The 22,504-nt window shown below is 34.5% G+C and overlaps 2 protein-coding genes across 5 annotated transcripts in view; one reads left to right on the top strand and one right to left on the bottom strand.

The window, feature by feature from the left end:
• LOC118735916 (translocation protein SEC62) overlaps positions 1-18,481 on the top strand; it is a 37,137-nt gene extending 18,656 nt beyond the window's left edge. For 2 of the 4 annotated variants that reach the window (XM_036465944.1, XM_036465943.1), the window contains exons 4-5: positions 1,428-1,509; positions 1,579-3,103. In XM_036465944.1, coding sequence (XP_036321837.1) covers positions 1,428-1,509; positions 1,579-1,599 — 103 coding nt within the window. In that variant the 3' untranslated portion in view covers positions 1,600-3,103. Of the gene's footprint in view, positions 1-1,427; positions 1,510-1,578; positions 3,104-5,880; positions 5,957-18,441 lie in introns of those variants that run through there. The other 2 variants (XM_036465946.1, XM_036465945.1) reach the window with 2 other exon arrangements.
• Positions 6,117-6,801, bottom strand: LOC118735919. The gene is made up of 2 exons (XM_036465950.1): positions 6,464-6,801; positions 6,117-6,363 (listed from the first exon to the last, which is right to left on the bottom strand). Exons 1-2 carry the CDS (start codon positions 6,713-6,715, stop codon positions 6,250-6,252), a joined length of 366 nt encoding a protein of 121 aa, XP_036321843.1. The 5' UTR covers positions 6,716-6,801; the 3' UTR covers positions 6,117-6,249.
• Positions 18,482-22,504: the final 4,023 nt, after the last annotated feature.

Here is a 22,504-nt window from a genome sequence, read left to right as displayed (position 1 = left end):
AAACTTTTTTAAGAATTTAGAGAATAATTAGACCTATAACACTGCAGTAGTGGGCTAAGCCGGTGCACTTTCAACTATAAAAAATGCATAAATGGAGGGCTTCATGCTCACAGCATTGCATGAAAAAAGCCAGAACACAACAACCAGACGGAAACAACAAAAGTCCTTTACGGGGGCAGCATTTTATTGTCGAGATAGTGGACCGAAATGAAAGAAAACCGTTGGTGTTGATGGCACCACAAGGGAACTACGGATTACTCTGCGCACTTGTGTTCAGAAAATGTCAAAAAAGTCATCAACTTTACAATACGACGTTAAGAATCATAACTGGAATTTTGTGCAACTCGCATGTCTGGAATGACAACTAGAAAATAGTGGTTTTCTCCGGCGAAAAGTTTAATTTTAATGGCTACAACGGATTTAATAATAATTGTCACGATTTTTGAAAGGACGAGCATTGTTTGTTTCCCCTCCATGATCGAGAAGAGAGTATGGCGGTCTGTACTGCGATTTCGTAGTCCAGAGCAGTTGTAATAATATTTAAAGTTTCCAAAATTACGAATAATTCATGCAAAATAAGTATTAAGGAATTTTTTTTTGAACATTTGTCGCATATTTTCACACCTTCTTGTTCTTGAATATGCTGGCAAAATTACGCACCGATTCGCACTACAGGAGCTGTAAAAATCGCGAACAACGTAGCAAAATCGTAATTTTTTCAGCGTTCATCCTATTCACGGCCGCTGTAGTGTAGTGGTAAGTTGTGCGCGCTTCCACTACGCAGGGCCTGGGCCCAAGCCGTGGTCAAAGCAACGTCGCAAAAAATCTAGATAAAAAGGTTTCTTCTTAACAACGGCAGACAATGGCAAAACTCCGAGTGTATTTCTGCCGTTCGCTGGAGTCGCTGTAAAACTATATAGGTCCCTCCCCTTTGTGTGACAACATCAAGGCGTACGCCACAAATCTGGGGAAAAGCTGGGCCAAACACTAACAAATGTGTAAGCGCCATTCTACTATTTTATTAATACAGGCATTTTCTCCACTTTTCTTTCAAATTGATCATTCTTCAATATGAAATCAAAAAGAAAATTTTCCGATGCCCAAAAATCCAGATATAAGTTCAGATCTGAGGGAAAAGAGTGTGCCTATTCAAGTGAAGCGGGCTGTATGCATAAGTGAACATTAAATAATTGATGAAACTCAGCGTCAATTTTAGTTGTGCCCCATTTTCTTTTAGTTCCTAGTCGAGTTCTCTGTCCATTTTCGCATTTCAGGCGCCATTAGCATACTAATTTTTCGCTTAACACCGCGCATGCTCATACAAATATGCAACATACATATTTACTCCATAATTGTGGTCATACATTTTAAAATACGTAAAAAAGATAGTATTTGATTATAAAAGATATTCTACCTTCACTTTACAGCTCACACACTCCATCAGAATCTGAATCGGAAATCTCTGGCAAAGATCAATTCGAGATCATTAGTTCGAGTGAAGTGCAAAATGTTAATTAATAAAAAAAAAAAAAAATATATATATTAAAACTTTAATGCAATTTACATTTTTACCTATAGACAAAAAATATACACTATTAAGCTGATAAACAAAATATTGAATGAGTTCTTTTGTTTAGTTTGGCCACAAATGCAGGCACCGAAATAGGAGAAATATATCTACATGCATACATATTATGTTAACGAAAAATAAGTGCATACATATAAAGTAAGTAAATGAAAATATCCGAAGCAAAATATCGTTAAAATTTAGAAAATAAAAAATTAGGTGAATGCAAACTAAAATTGGAACGAAATAGCTATTCTGTTGCAAAATGAAAATAAAATGCGCAATCGAATTGAAAATGCTAAACAAATATATAATTTACTGCAATTCTAGTTTTTGAATACATTGCAAATATTTTGTTAACAAATAAAATAACAAGAGCAGCAAAAGAAAAAGAACTTAGCTTTCAATAGCAAAATGGAGCTTATGCATTTTGAGCGCTTTGGGGTAGTAGTTTTAAACACAGCTATTGTATCTGCAATATTAACGACTGTAGTAGCACTGCATAATTTCGTGTAGGGAGTTTTTGAAATTTATTTGTTTTACTATTTAAGCAAATTTGTTGCATTTGAAAATTTTACAAATATACATTTTAAGGTAATTCACAACAAATGCTGCATAATTATTTGCATTAACGAAAAATAAAACGAATGCAGAAATTCTCATAAGAATTTGAAATAATCAAACATCATTTAACTAAGTAAATTGGTCGTAGCTTAGAGTGGTTGCATGTTGCAATAAAAAAAAAAAAAATAACAATAATAAAATAATTGCTTACAATTGTGGGCAAAGCAATTTTAACAAAATGTAATGTAAAAAAGTTAAGAATTTTAAGTGAAGCTGCTAAAGTTTTTTATTAACAAACTTTCATGCATAGTGATAATACTATAGTTTTCAAAGTTGGTCTTCTGTACGTGCAAAATGTGGCCAATACATATGAGATTTGCTGTGTTTTTTTTTTTTTTTTATTTAAGTTTAAAAAAGAAGATTCCATGTTACAATTTAAGCATAAAGCTTTTTCTGGACTGTTACGTACATATGTATGTATGTTACTAACATACTCTTATTTGCTTATCTAAGTTTTTGAAATTTACATTTATATGTGTATCAAAATTAAAAAAAGAAAAAAATTTGGAATAAAAATATTTAAAGAAAACATAATTTCTTTTGCATAACAATTACTAATATAGAAATCAAAAATGTATACATACATATAAAACTAGTATATATGTACATATGTACATCTACATACATATATTAGTATATATAAGGTATACATCAATTATGTATAAAAAGAAATACAAGAATTGTGTTACAACTTAATTCGTAGTGTAAAACATTGAATTATTTTAAATTTAATAGCTTAAATACAAAAAAAAATTTGAGCGCTAACAAAAATCTTTTTTATTTTTTTTTTTGATTTTCAAAAAAACAAAACCAAAAAACGAATATCAGTGTGCGTAAGAGGTGCAAGAGAGGGCACGAAACTTATGATTCATAAATAAATAAAATTACATTATTGTAAAACAATGTTCTGCAGTTTTGAATGTTTTTATTTAATACTAGCAAATACCCGGCGTGCTTTACTGCGCCTTGAAAGTACATATTTTTGTGTTTGATTCGTATAGTAATATTTAATTTATTTTATCAATTTAATTAAATAAAGGTTGCAACCCACCTCAAAAATATTTGCGGAAGTAAACTTTCCTGAACCTCTTCAGTTTGGTGCTCATAATGCAATATTTAATTTATCTTATCAATTAAATTAAGATTTTCAAACATGTGGCAACCTCCACAAAAATATTTTCGGCTGTTTTAGAGGGCACCTCTCTCTTTTGCCAGCCATGCAATATTTACTTTATCTTATCAATTTACCAAACAGGTGGCAATTCTCTTATTTTTTTTTCTTTCGGTATTTTAAGTCAGACCTCTAGCAATACAGCGGCGAAAACTTCATCCAATTTCATGCATTAGTTTTCGAGTGACGCGCGTACAAACATACAGACAGACAGACAAAAATTCTAAAAATTGTTGATTTGGCTTCTATTTTTCTAGTAAAGACGCCCCATATTAATTTTTTTTCTAATATCTTTAATGTACAAACATAGGCCTGTTACAATTTTATTATATGTATAGATGTGAATTGTATATTAGTTTCGGTCCAAGCCGATGAATTCTAAAAAAGCAACGGTAATTTTCAGCCACTTGAAACTTGCACATTGTGAGACTAAAATTGAATGGGCTATAAAACTGCGTACACAAAAAAATTTTAACACTTCTGAGCAAAAAAGTTTGAAATTTAGGTACAAATTTGTTGAATTGTTTTGTAGTTTTCTACAAAGTTTTAAAATTAGGTTTATATGGGGTTTGTTAGAGAATGAGCTGTATTTCATTGAAAATTCCTAATAACAAATAAATAAACATGAATAGGAAATAATATCACTTTGAAATGGGTTGCTATTAAATTGGCCAATACTGTAAGTATTCACAAGTGTTGCTGCTTGAATATATCAAACTTGTTCGATTCAAGCTACTACCGTATTCATTTATGTTCAACCTATGAGTTGAATTGGGTTGTTGGAAACAAGTGTGAATCGTACTTGCGCTTGTAATTTTTTCAAATAGCTTGAAAACGTAAATAAATCGGCTTGTACAGTACACTGGTTCACATGTTGATTTTTTCAAATATTTACAATGTTTTTTTAAGTAAATTTTTTTTTAAATTTTGTTTTACAAATATTTTTCATTATCTTAACTTATTTTAACCAAAACCATATGAATCGAAACTTTGAAACTTTTTAGCCCAGTAAAATTAGATAAAGTTGGTAGGAAATTTGAAAAAAATTTGTAACAGCGATTTTTTGATGCAGTTTACTTCTATTTGACACGTATGTAGATCATGGATCCACAGTCTTTCCCCCTAAATTTCATTTGGCAACATTCCGCCATCTTGAATTTAAGTTTTTTGGGTTTTTTTGCGATTTGAGTTTTGCAAGCTTGTTTAGCATTTTTCGTAAAAAATTGTGTAATACAAATATGTAAATAATTTCATTTCCCACATATGTTATATAGAAGGTTTTTTAAAAATAGCATTTTTTATTGTAAAAACTTGGCAAAAACTGTGCAAAAATTTTACATTGTCACGGTTTTCGCCATTTTTTGACAATTTCTGTTGAAAATACATAGCATATTGAAATTCCAGAGATGTAGAGAATTTCAGTCTTCACTGTTTATCGCTTTCCCGGCCGTGATTTAAGCGTCGTACAAAACAAATGTAGGTACAAAAGTTGTGGAGAATGAAATTCTCTACATCTTTGGAATTTCAATATGCTATGAATTTTCAGCAGAAATTGTCAAAAAATGGCAAAAACCGTGACAAGGTAAAACTTTTTCGCAGTTTTTGCTAATTTTTTACAATAAACAATTCTATTAGTAAAAGAACGTTCTATATAACAAATGTTGGTAATTAAATTCTGTACATATTTGTTTATAACCATTTTTTACGAAAAATGCAAAATAAGCTTTAATATCGCAAAAAACCAAAAAAAAAAACTTTAATCCAAGATGGCGGAATGTTGTCAAATTAAATTTAAAGGGAAAGACTGTGGATCCATGATCTACGTGTCAAATAAAAGTAAACTGCATCAAAAAATGCTGTTACATTTTTTTTTTTTAAGAAAAAGTCTAATTTTACTGGGCTATTTTACTTAAGTACTAAAATTTTATTTGCTATAAAACTGCAAACTCAAACATGTTGTAAAGATTCAGATTAGAAAGTTAAAAGTTTGTATTAAATTTTTTGAATTTTTTTAACTTGCATAAAGTTAAACACTTTGACTTACATATATGCTTTTATTTAGAGCATCAGCCTTATTTTTATAGAACAAAAAAAAATTTACTTAATAAGCAATATTAAAAAAAAATCAATGTGTCAACACATATTTGAGTTCGCATAGCCCTTGAATAGAGCGATATTTTATTATAATTTTCTTGAAAAAATCATGTTAAGCTTTGTTATGGGTGGTTGTTATTTGAGAGGCAAACTAGGAAAACATTGAAAACTATTTGCTTTTTTGAAAAATTGCATGCATTTAAAATGAAAGTCATCTATAAAAATATATCTCGATGTGCTATAAAAATAACAAGGTTGTATTTTAATTTGACTTGCCTAGAAATTAAAAAAAGAACATAATCATTGGAAGGGGGAAGAAGTTAAATTTCGCAGGCCTGTGTTATGAACTAGTTATATTTTGACCTTTACCCGCTTTCTAATCATGGTTTTTACTTACATTGCATTTTTTGTTTTATATTTTCAGATCTTACGCTTTTCGGTTTAAATATTTCGGAAGTGTGATTTTTCATCCATACAAAAAATAGTTGATTATTCATTCACTATCTCTCAAATTGTGAATTGTGTGGTTAAAAGTGGTCTTTTGAAATATGTATCTAAATATGAGAGTAAAGAAGTCGCTAAAAATAAGCGGTTTTCCACATTCAACAACGTGATAGCTACTTTGCATAGAAAAGGTAATTTTTATTACTTATTCTCATTTGTGTTTTTTGAAAGGGACTAAGCATTTAAATAGCTACTTTCTTAGATCTATATTTCTTAAAAATTTAAAATCCATATAACCACATTCAAAATGTAATTTATACACAAGCGTAGTTCCTTTCGTCTTAACCTTTTATAATTCATCTCTAAATATTTGCTCTACTTGGTGCTGGTCCATCAAATAATTGAAGAGTCCAATGCACTTGTGAGGACAGATGAAAGAAAAGATAACAAAAATACCCGCAGCCTGTTGGAGACAAAAAAAAAAAAAAAAAAAATAGTTGTTAGGAATACATTTGTTCTTTAATTGTACATATGTATACTTAATGTATGAATGTATAACTCACCACAATCAGTGCCTTTGCCATCCAATAGATACACCAGAAAATTATGCTGCTTAGCATAGCAAGAAATGCTGATACTGAATTGTTAAAAAACTCTTGTGCTCTCGCATTTTCCAGCTCAGAACTATGCGCGTCAAAATTGGCGACGTCCTCATAGTATCCTTCATCGCCCACATCTCCAAATGTCGCTGTATTTTTGTATTCCCGACACCTACGTATACTTCCTGCATTTATTGATGTTGGTTGGCGTAGCATTTCAATAATGCGGGATGAGGGTAATTGAGAAGCTGCAATTTAAAATAAAATGCATGTTCTTATACAAAAATAGGTATCTGTGCACATACATATGTATGTTAAAATATGAACCTGGGGTGGTCCAAAAATGCATGTGAAAAAGTAAAGTCGGAATTTTTATGCTCTCACCCCTTAGGATTGTTCTATACCGTAAAAATATACCTTTATTTTTTTTAGTTTGATATCAAAAAATATTTAGAGGTCGCTCAAAGCGCCCAAAGTTTTCCTGTTTATCTGTAGAAGACTCCCAGTAATAATACCCAATTGTTTATTTAACCATTTTTTCATTGCAACTATAATTTATGGGTCCGCGAAAAACCCACACAAAACCCCGCAAAATGCAAAGGGGGGACAAATAAAAAATTGTTGTTATTAAAAAATGGTTAAATAAATAATTAGGTAATATTATTGAAAGTCTCCTGAAGAGAACCAGAGTTTTCCGATCGAAAAATATTGATTTTCAAGAATTCTATACCATTTCAACCAAAAGTTGTTTTCTTTTCCATACAAAAATGCATGGAAAACTTTGAGCGCATTGAGCGACCTCTAAATCCTAGGGGGTGAGAGCATTACAATTCCGACTTTACTGTTTTTGGACCACCCTAATGATATACATACATATGTACATATTCATTTTAAAATTATTACTCTTATTTGTAGTGAGTATGTAGTCAACGGTCAAGGGCTTGACGTAGCACTTTAACGACATCTTGCCTCCACCTACAATGAAGTGGAAGTTTATTAAAAAAAATCAGCCTTTTTGTCGAATTCCGTCTAGGGCGTTGTAATACATATGTTGTTGTTGTTGTTGTAGCGGCTACAACAGCCCCGCCCAGGTCGGCTAGTATCTCAGTCGTTGTCGTCAAGCTCAACTAACGGAAGACCCAAGAAGGGTGCAGCTTCTTTAGGGTCTGCCCATAGGGACAAAGGCATTAGTTGTGTGGGGTTTTCCGGGCATGCGAAGAGATGTTTCGAGTCGTGGGGTGTCTCTCCGCATGCCGGACACTCATTTGGCACATCTGCATCTAATCTGCTCAGGTATGAGTTGAACCTGCTGCAGTAGCCAGAGCGCAGTTGATATATTGTGGTCCGAGTCTCCCGAGGCAAACGAAGCTCCGTCTCGTCTACGTTAGGAGGTTGTGTGCCCAGAACGGCATTCACAGCCCTGGAGTCTACGTAACTTGAGACTGACTCCCTGTGAATTCTAACGTTGCCGAAAAGAACAAAATGCGAACAAATCTCTCATTAATGTTCTTAAGAAGAACATAATGACAACGAAATAAGGACGAAAGTATCGTGAACGTTTCCAAGGAGGATCAAATAAGAACCAAAGTCCCGGGAATGTTCTGCTAGAGAACAAAACGAGAACAAAAGTTTTGATAACTTTACATTAAGAGTGAGGGGGGCACCTGCGTGTTGGGATGAAATATCGTGTGAGTGAGAGCCATAAGTGTTAATACTAAGCCGGTGCGAAAGGTGGATCATTTAAATTTCCAGATCGTTTATCATAAGGGTGAACTGTACCTTTATCAAACAATTTTCAATTGTCTGTGCAAAAAAAGTTCGTGTCTTAAGTCTTTCTTTATTTGCATAGTCATGTTTTAGTTATTTTTTTAATTATTTTAAAATTCAAACATTTTAAACTAATGGAACGCTATGAGAAAAAATTTTTTCTCGCTTCCATTCTACGCGAATTGTTCAGAGAATATGTTTTTGTTCCCGTTTCGTTCTCTGTCAGAAAGTTCCTGCGGCTTTAATTCCCAAATTTTCTTCGAGAGAGAGAGCTCTTTGGGCACGTTCCACTTGGCTTTGTTCCTATATAATTCCGATTGAGAACATTCTTGACAGGTTTGTTCTCATTTAAATTTTGGTTTTGAAGCCCTCTTGGGAACAAAACTACACGTGAACGACATTTAGTTGCGATCATACCTTTTGTTCTAGATCCCTGTTTTATATGAAAAATTCTTAAAATGGAATATGCTACATATTAGCATACTCAAAAAAATCATAATATGCAATTCTGAGAAAACTTTATTTTTTTACGATTTTTTTTTTAAATTTTCTTTTATAAGTTTTTTTATTTGAAAATAAACTGTATTTTAATTGAAAAATAATGTTAATTAAATAACAGAAAAATAACCAAGCCAAAATCGAAAATGCATTGTCACTATTCAAGTGCAGGCGAGTGTATATACTTTCTGATTGGCTTTGTCTGACATATTTCCGTTCGACCTGTTTTTTAATTGAAACTAACTACTTTTCCCGGAAGAGATGCAATTGTGGTTTTTTTTTTTTTTTGTCAGTATCCATTAGATGAGGCGGGTCGATGTTCACACACTCACACAAATCAAAGCCACTAAATGACCGCCGACACAGTGTTGCCGCCGCTCAAAGAACTTTCTAACCGAGATTTGACGAAAAAGTTACCAAATGTAAGGAAAAATAACCAATTTTTTTCTTAGATTAACAACTCAGGTCATCACAAATTCTTTTATATAGTACGTATAGACAAATTTTACAAACCAAAGAAAATCAATTTTTTATTTGCATTTTTGAAAAGTAAATCCTTTTAAGGCTGAAAATAAATGAAATACATTCATATATAAATATATAAATATAAATACATATTTTAGAAAATACGGCTTCCCGTATTAGGTGCATATGTATGTTAATATCTTCGTAAACATTACCAGACTCTAAATGACGTTTTTAAATAAGTACATAGGTACACAGTTTCCAACTTCTTTGTAAGAAACAATGAAATCCCTAATCAGCGTGAACAACCACATTGTAAATATTTTATAATTAAGATTAAACAATTAAAAATTGGACTGTATTGAACAATATCGTCGCTCAGCGCGAAGTACCTCGCATACGCCAAACGGAGTACCGCGTATACGATGGAAAATAAATTTTACAAAAGCGCGAAAAACCGATTTTTTCAAAACTGTGAAATGGTATTTCGTTTCAACCTACTTTCTATAGGATTATTATTATTAATGTTAACTTAAATTAATAAAGTAAGCAGTAATGAAAAAATAATTACCAACTCCCCTTTTTATGGTACATACATGACTTGGTATTGGATTCCGCATATACGAGGTATTTATATATGTACTATCTGAGTATGTATTCATTTGAAGTGGTCTTTAGCCGACCATGTATATTATGTATTCTGTATATTATAAAACAAATACATACATATGTAAGTAATATTAATACAATGATTCCAAATATTCTCACTTGGTTTCACTGCTGGGGCTGCCCCTGCTGCTGCTACTCTCCTCAACCTCGACAGGTGTAGCTGGCCTATGTCTTATAACGAACCTAATTTAAAAGTTTTTTGGGAATACATATTATGCAACATAAAACCAAAATTGTGTATTTTTTTCTCACTTATCCATAGAATTGAGCCCGTATAAATTAACTTGAAACACCAATTTTGCGCGGAATTCTAATAATTTTTCGCGGCTTCTTAATGACTCGTATTATTCAAATGTCATTTCAGGTACGTATTATGGAGGTGTGTGCAAAGAACATAAAAATGGTGTAACTGCGGGGCCGTTTCAAAAACTTGGCGATTAATTCACCGCGATTTATTAAAGACACCGATAATAGTTGCACCCTCGAACTTTTACAGGTTCTTTTGCATATGTAAACACATGATTATTATCGGAATAAGTCGAATCTTGTGTTGCCATTTTAGTAGTAATAACTTTAGTTAAATAACCATATTGAGCATTTGTAATGTATTTGTTTATACTATTTTTCAAAGATTTAATTATTGTATGTATACAAAAATTAGAAACTACAGTAAATGTTAAAAATAACCAAAATGCGAAAGATCTTAACAACTTCACAGGCAAGAAAAAAATAACCAAAATTGGTTAAAAGTAACCAAAACGGCAACACTGCGCCGACATATATGTAGCTATAAATGTAACCACAGAATAAACAGTATACAGAAGACGCATGTCGACTATCCAACCAATTTGAATTTATGGCACGAGCGGTGAGGCAAGCAAGGGTATCACAAGCGGCGCTGCCTTTGTTACTTTAGCAGTATTTTCACTCGGCTGACGATGTTAATTCCATCGTCGCTATGACGACAAGATGTTAACTACGTTTTCCATCACGATCAGCGTTGCCGTTTTGGTACAATTGTAATTTTTTATACTGTTTTTCTAAATTTTAATATCTGATCCTTTTTTGTTCCCAAATGCCGTATTTTGATACTTTCGGCTGGCAGAAATGAATTTTCGAAAACTATGAATAGTACTACTAGTCTAAAGGCTAATATTTTTTTATTGTTATTTGAAGTCTCACGATTTATATATAGATATTTATAAGTTGATTGGATAACTCTTATAACTGTTATAGGACCCCTAAACCACACAAAAACATTACGAAATATCGAAAAAAATATATTTTTTTTGAATTTAGTTTTTTTTTACGTTTTAAAGATGAAGCTATCAATATATACAACGCACATTCATATTTCTTGCACATATTTACTTGAGCAACGTTTCTTCAAAATAAGGTTTGCGCAATTTTATGCTGTAGTAAATTCCACAATATTGACTTGTACAAGTCTCGGGTTGCGCAAGGATTTTGTGTGGTTTAGGGGCCCTATAAGTTAGTTTTTCATTATGCAAATAAGCAGACAAAAGCAAGATATATAATTTTTTTTATAACTATGGATTTAATTATAAAATTTTATTTATTATTTGTTTTTTAAATAATAGTTTAATAAACAACAGTTTTGTTTGCTTTTGATACTTTTTTCTGCTTGGCAACTGATACATTTTTTTCCAGCTCGCGGCAACGCTGATCACGATGTGTGTTTATGGCGAGATGTTAACTTCATGTTATTCATAGTGGACGTGATGTTAACTCCTCTGCTCTGTTCCGGGTCGCCATGTTATTCATAGTCGTCGTAATGTTAACTTCTCTGCTCTGGTCCGGGTTGTAATATTACGTCCGCCGAAGAAAAATAAATTTGTATGTGGTGCGTCTTCTGTATACTGTTTATTCTGTGATGTAACGTAGCGAGTCACTTTGGATGCACTTTACCGCATGATTGGTGTTTGGCAACTTAATAGGTATCTACTAGTAAGCAAACACATGCATAGTATATCTATGCATATACATACATACATATGTAAGTATATTCATTTTCAACGTAAATGTATGATAAATCCGCTTTTAAAATTTTGTTTTATATACATACATACATATGTATGTATGTACATACGTATTTGTGTTTGCATTTGCTTTTATAATGACCACCTCAGAGGATTCCTTGCCTTGCTCTTCAATGAAATTCACTTACTCCTGCTGTATCTATTTTATGCCTGTTCGTTGTTTCTCTCCTATACACTCTAACGACGAATGAATGCCGTGCTTGCGGTATTTTGCGGTTGTATAATGTTTTTTTTTGTGGCATAAACTTAGGCGCACATACCGGCAAATGTGGCTTCCGTGCAAGTTGTGGCTTCACATGCATTCATTGATACATATGTACATACATATGTATGTATATAAGTTCAGATATTAGTGGGTGCATTGGTTTTGCCAAAGGGGTATGCATGTACATACGTATGTATGTGAGTTATGTTAGTTTTAATTTTGCACAGCAATGCCCCATTCATTGCATTTAACTCTACACAGCCATTCAACGCACGCCCCCGCGTACATCCATACGTATGTATGTACATACTGAGATGAGTTAAATTCATTTGTTGGCTGCGTCAAATGTTTGATTTTATACTTAAAAATTTCATACATAGCCCATACATACATACATACATAGCATGTACATATGTATGTATGTATGTATGAGTATGTGTATAATGTGAATACTTACCCAGCTTGCAGGGAAGCGTTCAATTTGCGAGTGTGATTAGTGTGCCTCTCTTCAAAGGATCTTTAAATGATAGTTTGAAGATTTATATTAAAAAAATACGTGTATCTTCAGAAAGTGGTGTTTTTTTTTTTTTTATTTTGTGCGCTCTTTTTTGCACTGTTCAATCTAGCGATCTTCTTTAAGTAATGCAACTATGTACATTATTCAAGTTTACTACTTTGTTTTTTTACAAATTAAAAGTTAATTTTAATTTACTATATTAAATATTACCAAAAAGAACTGTTGTACATACATACATACATATATAGGCATAGAACGTTCAAGGATAGATAAGGTGTAAATTGAAAACTCTGACTTGCATTTGACGATCCCCAAAATAATCTCCTTTTGAGGCTTGTACACTTGACAATTTCCACCGTGCTATGAGTGGTCAACGGTCAACGATCAAAAAACTCGCTCATCTGCGATTGAAAACGTTCTGCATACGATTCTTCAAATAGTCTTTTTGCCATTGAAATAGCTAACTGGGTATATTCGAACGTATGTACGTATGTACATATGTATATGTTTGTATGTAAAGGCGAATCTGCGTGTATTTGTGTTCGCTTGACGCATTTTGTTGCATTTTGTGGTTTTAAGTGAATTTTCATGTTTGCACAAATTGCATTCATGTTTTTGCATTTACAGTTAGCAAGTTGAGGTTAGATAACATTAAATGATTGGCATACATACATACATCCATACATATGTATGCGCATTTTAAGGTGGTCTTTATAATATCGACATCATAGCGCACGTAAAAAAAACAGACGTTCACAAAAATTAAAAAAAAAAACTAGACGTTGCTACTAGGGTTATTAAAAAATTGATAACAGTTTGACTTTTTGTATGAGTTTAAATGATTAAGTTTCAATAATATGTGAAATTTGTCATATTTCAAGTAAAATTTTTTTTAGAATTTTTACGATTTTGAAAAATATAATTTTTGAAATCCAGGCGACTCTTAAAAATTTGTTTAAAATTATCAAAAGTTTCTTTATATAACACACAATAAAGAGTGCCCCGTATAAAATTTTAATGTTGATATTTTAAGGACCACCCTAGGGCTTATGCATGTTTGTTCGTAAGCAAAATATAAAATCTGTGGCAGCAACTTCTGACCGACAAATACGTTGAACGCAATTAAAACACATGCATATGTATGTACACATGCATACATTAGGGTGGTCCAAAATAAGTAAAGTCAGAATTTTAATCCCGTCCCCCTCTAGGAATGTTCTATATCGAAAAAGAATATACCCCCATTTTTTATTTTGAAAACAAAAAATATTTAGAATTCGTTCAAAGTGCACAAAGTTTTCCATGTATTTTATATATATGTATATCAAAAAAAGAACAACTTTCCGTAGAAATGGTGTGGAATTCTTGAAAATCAATATTTCTCGTTCGGAAAACTCTGGTTCTTTTCCAATGTCCAATTGTTCACTTAACCATTTTTTAATACTATATATTTTTCATTTATCCCCCATTGCATTTGCTGGCAATTTCTGGGGGGTTTGGCGGACCTCTAAAATATAGTTACCATAAAGAAATGGTTAAATAAATAACCGGGTATTATTATTGGGAATTCTCTGATGAGAAACAGATTTTTCCGATCGAAGAATATTGATTTTCAAGCATCTATACCATTTCTACGAAAAGTATTTTTTCCCCTATAAAATAAATGGAAAAATTTGACCGATTTGAGCGACCTGGTTTATTTTTTTTTCGGTATAGAACAATCCTAGGAGGTGAGAGCATAAAAATTCCGGCTTCTCTTTGTCCGCATGCATTTTTGGACCACCCTAGTATACATACATATGCATGAATGAATGCACATATCGCTCATTTACTTCAATAGTGTCTTAATTCAAAAAGCAAGACTTGAGAAAAATGGTTTTTGAATTTACATACATATCGACGTTTAAAGTACAAAAAAAAACCGCGTATCGTGGTTCTGCAAAACCTCGTAAATGACATTTGTGCCAATAAAGATATTAGGGATAAAAGAGAGAACCGTTTTGGAATAAGAAGTGTTTTACTCTCTCCTATAAAATTTTAGGCAACCTCTCATACGAGGTTTTGCATTTTCGTGGTACGCGATTTTGTATTTTAAACGTCGATATATTCCCATAGTGAAAATGAATACATATTTAGTTCTATTTAGTGAGACACTGGTTCTGCGTACTTGACTCAATACTTGTATTTTTGCATTATGACACTATTGAAGTGAGTGATATAAGCTAAAATGAAGTGCTAACCGCATTTTCGTCAATGTTTCTATAGAGCTTGTCAGACGTGGCAATATTTCCAACTTTTCCATGCAATTGAGAAAGATAAATTTTATTTAGATGTGTGAACCTTTCTGTCACCTTTCGGAATTTAGTTTCAGAAATAAAAGTTGCAAGATGTGGCTGCAATTGCCTTTCAAAAAAAAAAAAAACTCTTTCGCTATACACTTTATATGCAATGTGTAACTGCCCATGCAAGTGCTTTCTGAAATTTCTCAATTTGACAGCCTTTTCGAAATATATTGCATTGCCTCGTCTGACAGGCTTTTATGGAATACTTTCCGTTCGATACTTACTTATTTCTCTTTTTAAGTTTTTTTGTTGTTTTTAAACGTTTGGTTTACTCTGATACTTCGTGCTGCAATCTTTTAGTCAGCAGGGTCAGGTATGCCCAGCGCAAGGTGCTTGCTTATGGAATTCAAACAAAGCTCGCCTATTACTAATCGTCGGCCGTCATTGTCCTGGTCCGATCAACATCCACAAACTTTTTTGTTTCTAAAAACGTTCGTCCCTAGGCTGGCAATTGCCGTAAAATAGTTTCTCATAAACATCCATCTGCCGTTCGGAGACGGCCTCTATTTTTGTGGCAACATGATGATGTGGTTTCATGCGAAGTCGCTTAAAATTGATTTGTGCTCTGAAGCTGGTAGAAAATCCGTGGAAGATTTCTCATTGTGATTTGAGAAACAATAGGAATCGGCAACTTATTCAATAATTTGAAGTGGTCTTTACATCGCTTAATCCCAAAGACTTCAGACCCATTAGTCTCATGTTCAAAATTTTAGAGAGGATAGTGGATGAATACTTACGGGGCATGATACCAACTAGTAGGCTCTCGCCAGCGTGATATGCCTACACGAAGGGCGAATCTACGGAAACCGCTTTACCCTCGCTTGTCGGATAAGTAGTACACTTTGGTTGCTTTTGTAGACATAGAAGACGTCTTTAAAATAACATCAATGCAATCGTCATTATAGGCCCCTTAGAAGATTTTGGTGTTGGCACGTTACTGCTTATGCTGACGACTTTGCAATTGCCGTTAGAGGCAAATACCCTACTGGAAATTTCGCGCTCTAATATGGCCACACCCAGAAATTGGACAGAGAGGGGACTAGGAATAAACCGCGATAAAACTGAAGTAATTTTCTTCATATGGAAACAAAGGCTCCGTACAGTAGTATCCCCGCAAATTTTTAAAGGTGTGGAGATTTCTTTGATATAGAATGTTAAATATCAATTATCATATATCATATTAGGTAGGAAACTTACGTCGAAACCTAATATTATTTACTCTATATTAAGGAGGCCAACTTTTCAATATACACATGCTACATTATACAGTGCTAACCAATTTCCGGACCACTGCAGCGTTTATCACGCGGATTTTCTAGCTATAAAAGAGGTGGCTGTGTACCTTAATGCACATGCCTTAACGAAGCTTACGATTAATATCTTCTCGCATTGCCAGGCGGCCGTCAAATCAATGATCGCGGTAATGCTAAGACCAAAGGTTCCACAGAAATGCCTGGCAGCTCTAAATGATATTAGCAGCGTCTTCAAGGTCAGCCTCAGAGCCGATGCGCTAGCCAGGAAAGATACCACTTCCACTGTGTGAACGCAGAGGTAAGATTGGAATACCCATGGCAATCTGCAAATTAAGGATTAGAAATAACGTCATTCAAGGGGTCAGGGTTAGACAAGGGCACTTGTATAACAACTAGGCTGCTATGACCGCAAATTGAAACCGAAAAAAAAAACCGAAGAACTGATCAGCCTCTCAAGGGAGGACATTTAAAAGGTCATGGCTTTCGTAACCGGTCATTGGCTATTTGGTAGGCATGCTTTGAGATTAGGAATATTCTCCTATGAACATTGCACCATTCGCTGAGATGAGGAAGAAGAATAAGAAGCAGTTGAGCAGTTCTCAGCTTTAGCTAAGAACAGTGCGGGGTTTCTAGGTGGGTACTTTTTTTAGGTCTCTCACGTACCTATCCGGTGTAGGAATAAAACCAATCCTAAGCTTCATAAGAGCTTCACAATGGTTCTTTGCAGAATAGTCACTGAGGTTCCCGTGTTTCATAGTGGTAACAGAATGGACCTGCAAGGTTTGAGTTGGTCATTAGACCGGGAAAATCCAAAAACAGCAATACTGAAGCCTTCGCTACTTAATTTATTCAGCTAATCGAAACATGCAGGGAAGTTCAAATTCTTCTCGAATGCGGTCATAACCTGAATTCATCACACTATATTACATCATATGAATGATATGATAAGACATCACACCACGTCACATCGTATCAAACCACTTCGCATTAATTCACATGAGCCCATCTCACCCCACCTTTTGGAATCGTTTTCGATTCTTGTCGTGCGTATATCGAAAACGTTATCGGTATTTTGACCCTCACCTTCCTAAAAGGGTGAGACTATGATGATCTTACTTAAAATTGATTTGTTCCCTAAATCTGAAATCTGCAATTTGTAGTATGGAAGTATCTGTTGTTCTGAGCCGTTGAATGGCTTCTATTAATATATTCTGCTCTATTATTAGGCAAAGTAATTATAAGTTGTTTGCGCTTGTTCACTGGTTAGCCTTCTCCGTATATCTATATACATACATAAATATCCTGATGCTGCTAAAAGTAGCACAACACTTCGCAAATCGAGTGATTAATTACGGATACGCTACGGATAAGCTGCTATGATTGAAAGCACCTGATGTGCGCCTGTGAGCGTTGTCGTGTGTGATTGAAGTGGTAAATGAAATTAAATGAAGATTTATCCAATAAGCGTCTCAAATAACTAATAAAAATGTTTGAATTGCAATCAACGGCATCATGCCCCATATCATCCGGCGGTCCTCTATAACGGTGGTAAACGAGATGCTTTTACTTTCGCCATTGCTGCATTGCCTTCGAAACGGAAATGAAATTGGTTTACCACAAGCCGCACATCGCAGAACGTTCATCGCCGCCTATACTTTCCTCAACCCTTTAACGCGCACACAATTTTCACCCCCGAACGTTGCCTGCTTAGGGAAATGTGAATCAAACAATTGAATTGAAAAAAAAAAAAAAAAAAAAAACGTTTGCAATTAGCTGAAAATTTTCTTGCGTAAGCGACGTGGTGATTGGCTAGTTGCGGTGAAAGTAAATTGGTATTTTGCCGTTGTTGTTGTGTGAGTAGTTGCCTTTTGAGTCACTCATTTTTATTTTTTAGAATTTTGCATTTTTTTCCATTCATTTTCCCTATATATTTTGTGGTATTTGGCTACTCGAAATTGCAATACACTTTGCTGTGGTTAGTCGGTCATTTCATCGTTTGATGCCAATTTATTTGCTTATTTGTGCGCAAAACTCATTGTGCCATATTTTTAGGTATTTTTCACCTCAGCGGTGACGCTCTAATTGCACAGCTTAGCAGTTGTGTTTCGTGTGAAAAGCTAACAATTAATATTTACTTTTATTTTTCTATGCTAATTTTCTATACAGATTGCCTATAAAAAATGGTTGTTGAAACAAATTGAAAGTTTCCGTTCAACAGCGAAACAAAAGCCAACTAGTTTATTAATACCCTGGCAATTTGCGGCTCAAATCAGAGCAATTATTGGAAAGCGTAGGATTTGTGAAAGTGTTTTTAAGTGGCGATAATAGGACAAAATGCTGGGCAAATTTTTCATTGCACTCGTGCGCTTTATTCGACCTGAATGTATTTGCTATTGTGTAAGTGAAATTAATTGCTATGCCTACATAAATAAATAGGGTCAGTAGTATGGAGAGTGTTTTATTTTGATTACTTTAACAGATATGAGTCCACCTCACCGCAGACGTTTCATTTGAATAATTTAGACCTGGTAAATTTCGCCTTCTCTGTGAATTTCTGTGAATTCAACTCTATAACAAGTTCACCTCATGGAGCCCATGTAAGCTCTCCAATTTCATCTGAGAAAATGTCTCTCTCGGAAAGTAACTCAATAAGTATGTATACATAATTACATGTTACCGCATGAACTAATATTTTATAGTGTTCAGATATTTAGAGACTATAAAATTTCCTATGACTCAACGTGAGAACTTTACCTTTATTTAAGCGAATCGTAGCATGCAGTGCCTGAAAATATGCAATTCTATATATAATACACATAAAAGCTCGTACACACTTCTCAAATGGTACTAGCCAGAATATTAATAAATAGGTGACCCAAATTATGTTTAACTTATCAGCACCGAAAAAGAATTTTCATGCATATCACATGGCTGATCTTTCGTAATATAAGCTGCGTTCCCTAACACGAAAGAAGTTGCAAGAATTTAAAGTAATTTACCAGAAAAAGTTTCCGTACGCGGTTTTCTGGCAAAAAGGGGAAAAATGGCAGAGTAACATCGGTCCTCTCTTTGTCAGAATTTGCAAGATTTTACCCGAAGAATTTTTGCTGGTGTAAAATCTGGTAAAGCGTCAAACCATCAGCTGTTCAAACGATTTGAAAGTAGAATAAGCAAAATACAACAGTACATCTGCATTTTCACCTTATTAAATATAGAGCCCTAACCGCCAAAATAACGTAAGCGACATTTTTTTCGAAATTTTATTTTTGAGGCAGAAATGCATCTAGATGCTCTAGGAATATTTCGGCATCAATAATAAATTTTTGAAAAAAATATCGCTTACGTTATTTTTGCGGTTACGGCTCGATATAATGTGGCGAAGATATATTATATCAAGTTTTGTGAGTATTTTTTGTTAATTTGCTTGTGTATTTGCGTATATTTTAGCAGATCGCCAAATGATAAAAAACTGCTATGTAAACAAAAAATGGCGTCCACGGTATATTTGACAGTTTTACCAGCTTTGACCCGAAAGGCGTTCCCGTACCTTTTGGCTTTTCTTTCTTTCTCTGAGGTCAATTTTGCTTTTTGACAGTTTCACAGGTTTTATCCAGAAAAGTTGAGGAATGAAACTCTAGGGTGATGCAGATTTTTGACAGAAATTATTTGTGATATATTAGGTTTGTTCCACAAGCTACTCGAAGTCACTTCGAGTTACACATACGCGTTTCACAAGTCAGTTTTAGAGTTTATTTGATATACGCTGACAGTTTGAACTTTGCTCGAGTTTTTCTACAAGTAGCTTGTGGAACAAACCTATTCTGTTTTTTTTTTTTTATTTTTTAGACAGTTGGTACTAAAGGCTTTGGCAAATTTTGGTTGCAGAAAGAGTGGAAGACAAGCCGAAGATGAAGACGATGCCGAAAATGAAGACGAATTACTTACGTTGCGGGCAAGCTGGCAAGTGTAGATAGTAGCCGAATGTCATGCAATTCAATTAAAATGGATTCGTAAAATTGTCTAGGACACCCTTCGGAGAATTTCACCACTTATATGATGTGGTAAACAGAATTGCAGCGGATAGCGGGCAAATAAAATGTAAACAACTCATCACAGCAAGGGATTCGTCTTTGAGAACAGTACCGCTGACCGCTTGCGCAACGTCTTCATTTTCGCTGTTGTTGTAGCGTCTACTCGGGTCTGCCTAGATCGGCTTCCCCTCGACCGTTGTCGCCAAACTGAACTAACGGAAGAGCCCGAGTGAGTACACATCCAATGCCGGTATGCTGTCGGGGCCAGAGGTTGAATTACAAGCCTTTTGAATTTCTCCGTCTGTTCATATAGATGTCGCCTCGTGCCTTGGCGATAGCTCGGCTCCAAAACGGTATCTGTTCGGGTGTCCGCGTCTGTGACACCTTGTTCGGAACTACTTACAGAGTATTTCAGGGTTATTTACAATCGGGATTGGTTCGCCATCGACGTGAATTCCTAGATGTATTCTGACCTCCTCCTGAACCACCTGTTTAATTTTTCTCGGCTTGCTGGTTTTGTCTCTAAAAATTACGGACGAATGTCGACCACTCAGACAATTTCCTGACCACCGTTTGAGTCCCTGTGAGAGAGAGGAAGCCTAAATGTCTTTTAGTAGCGTGAAGAGGCTGACGGTGTCAAACGCTTTTGATAAATCCAACGCTACTAGAACTGATCTCTCACAAGGCCGGCTACATCTTCGTCTTCATCTTCGGCTTCGCTTCCACTCTGCCTGCAACTTTAGTCATAGAGCGATACTTAGTCTTACAACGCATAAAAGTGACCCAAACCTGTACCCACTGCAAGAAAAAAACTGCATCCGCAACAAGTCGCTGTTTGGTGGGATTTTTGGGTTGGCGGAGTCATCGGGCTGTATTTTGGTGAACGGCAGAATACCTGGTTTCAACAGCACGTTGCCCTATGGCGAACATATGCGGTCTTATTGAATCATCCTATATTAAGTATACGCTATGCTGAGATCAAAAACCAAGTTTTTCCAACCGAATTCATATCGACTGCTGAGTGGAAAATCGACATATCTTGGCAGCCAGTTCGAAAACGCCCTATCTCAAAAAACTTTTCAAGAACGCCCTATTTCAGAATTTGTTTGAAAAACACCTTATCTCAGAATTTGGTTGAAGAACGCGCTATTACAGAATTCGGTTCAAAAACGCCCTATATCAGCACATCTTCAATACATTTTGAAGTGAGATAGGGCGTTATTTAACCAAATTCTGAGATAAGGTGTTTTTCAATAAAATTTTGAAATAGGGCGTTTTCGAACTGGCTACCGAGATAAGTTGATCTTCCACTCAGCAGTCGATATGCTCTTGAAAGTTTACAAAGAAGATTTAAAAATTTAATTTTACAATTAAATGCATCCACCACACGACTTTCTTTCATTGCACCACTTCTCCTCTCCGAGTGTTAGCTAACCTGCTATCTCGTTATTTCCTTCCGGCTCAGTGATGCAAAAATAGCGAAAAGATAGGCAACGGCATTGCGAAAAATGTTTGCCTTTGTTGAAAAAGAAGAAAGAAAAAAAAAAAAACAATAAAAGTGCCAAGTATGTAACTAATATTTCGCCGTTGGCAATGCAAAAGAATGAGTGCCGACTGCGGCAACGAAAGAAAAGAATTTCGAATGCAATGACCACAAGTGAGCAAGTCATAGAATATGCAATGTGCCAACTGCAAGCACGGCTGTGACGTAATTTTGCAAATTAAATTGCGTAAAAATTCAGCACGGCAGACACATTGCAGCCATTAAGCGTGTGTTCAACTCTTTGGTTTAGAAAGCAGACGAGCGTGAGACAAGAGAATTGCAATAGTAATAATAGCGCAAGTTGGGTACGTACATATGTATGTATGTAGGTAAATAGGTAGCGAGCCGAAAAGTATGCAGTTATTTCCATTTTACTGCAGGGAACGCTGTGCAACGATTTGGCAGAGATGCACAGTCAGTGTTGAAGATTTTACAAGAATGAAAAAAATATGAACGATTTAAGACATTTACCTAAAATATATGTGCATCTTCTGATATGTTATTTATGCTAATTACGGCAACTAATTAAATTTAATTCTCTCGCTTCAAGAAATCGAAAAAAAAAAAAAAACCCGGTGTTCAGAAGAACAACTCTGAGAAAGATGGCACGAATAAACATGCATGCATACATATGTACCTTAATATAGAAAGGCCA

Source organism: Rhagoletis pomonella, unplaced genomic scaffold, assembly GCF_013731165.1.
Source record: "Rhagoletis pomonella isolate Grant_MI unplaced genomic scaffold, Rhpom_1.0 Rhpom_scaffold_00003, whole genome shotgun sequence".
Classification (NCBI taxonomy): domain Eukaryota; kingdom Metazoa; phylum Arthropoda; class Insecta; order Diptera; family Tephritidae; genus Rhagoletis; species Rhagoletis pomonella.
The sequence above is the reverse complement of the archived record's forward strand: the minus strand, read 5'-3'. Positions and strand labels throughout refer to the sequence as shown.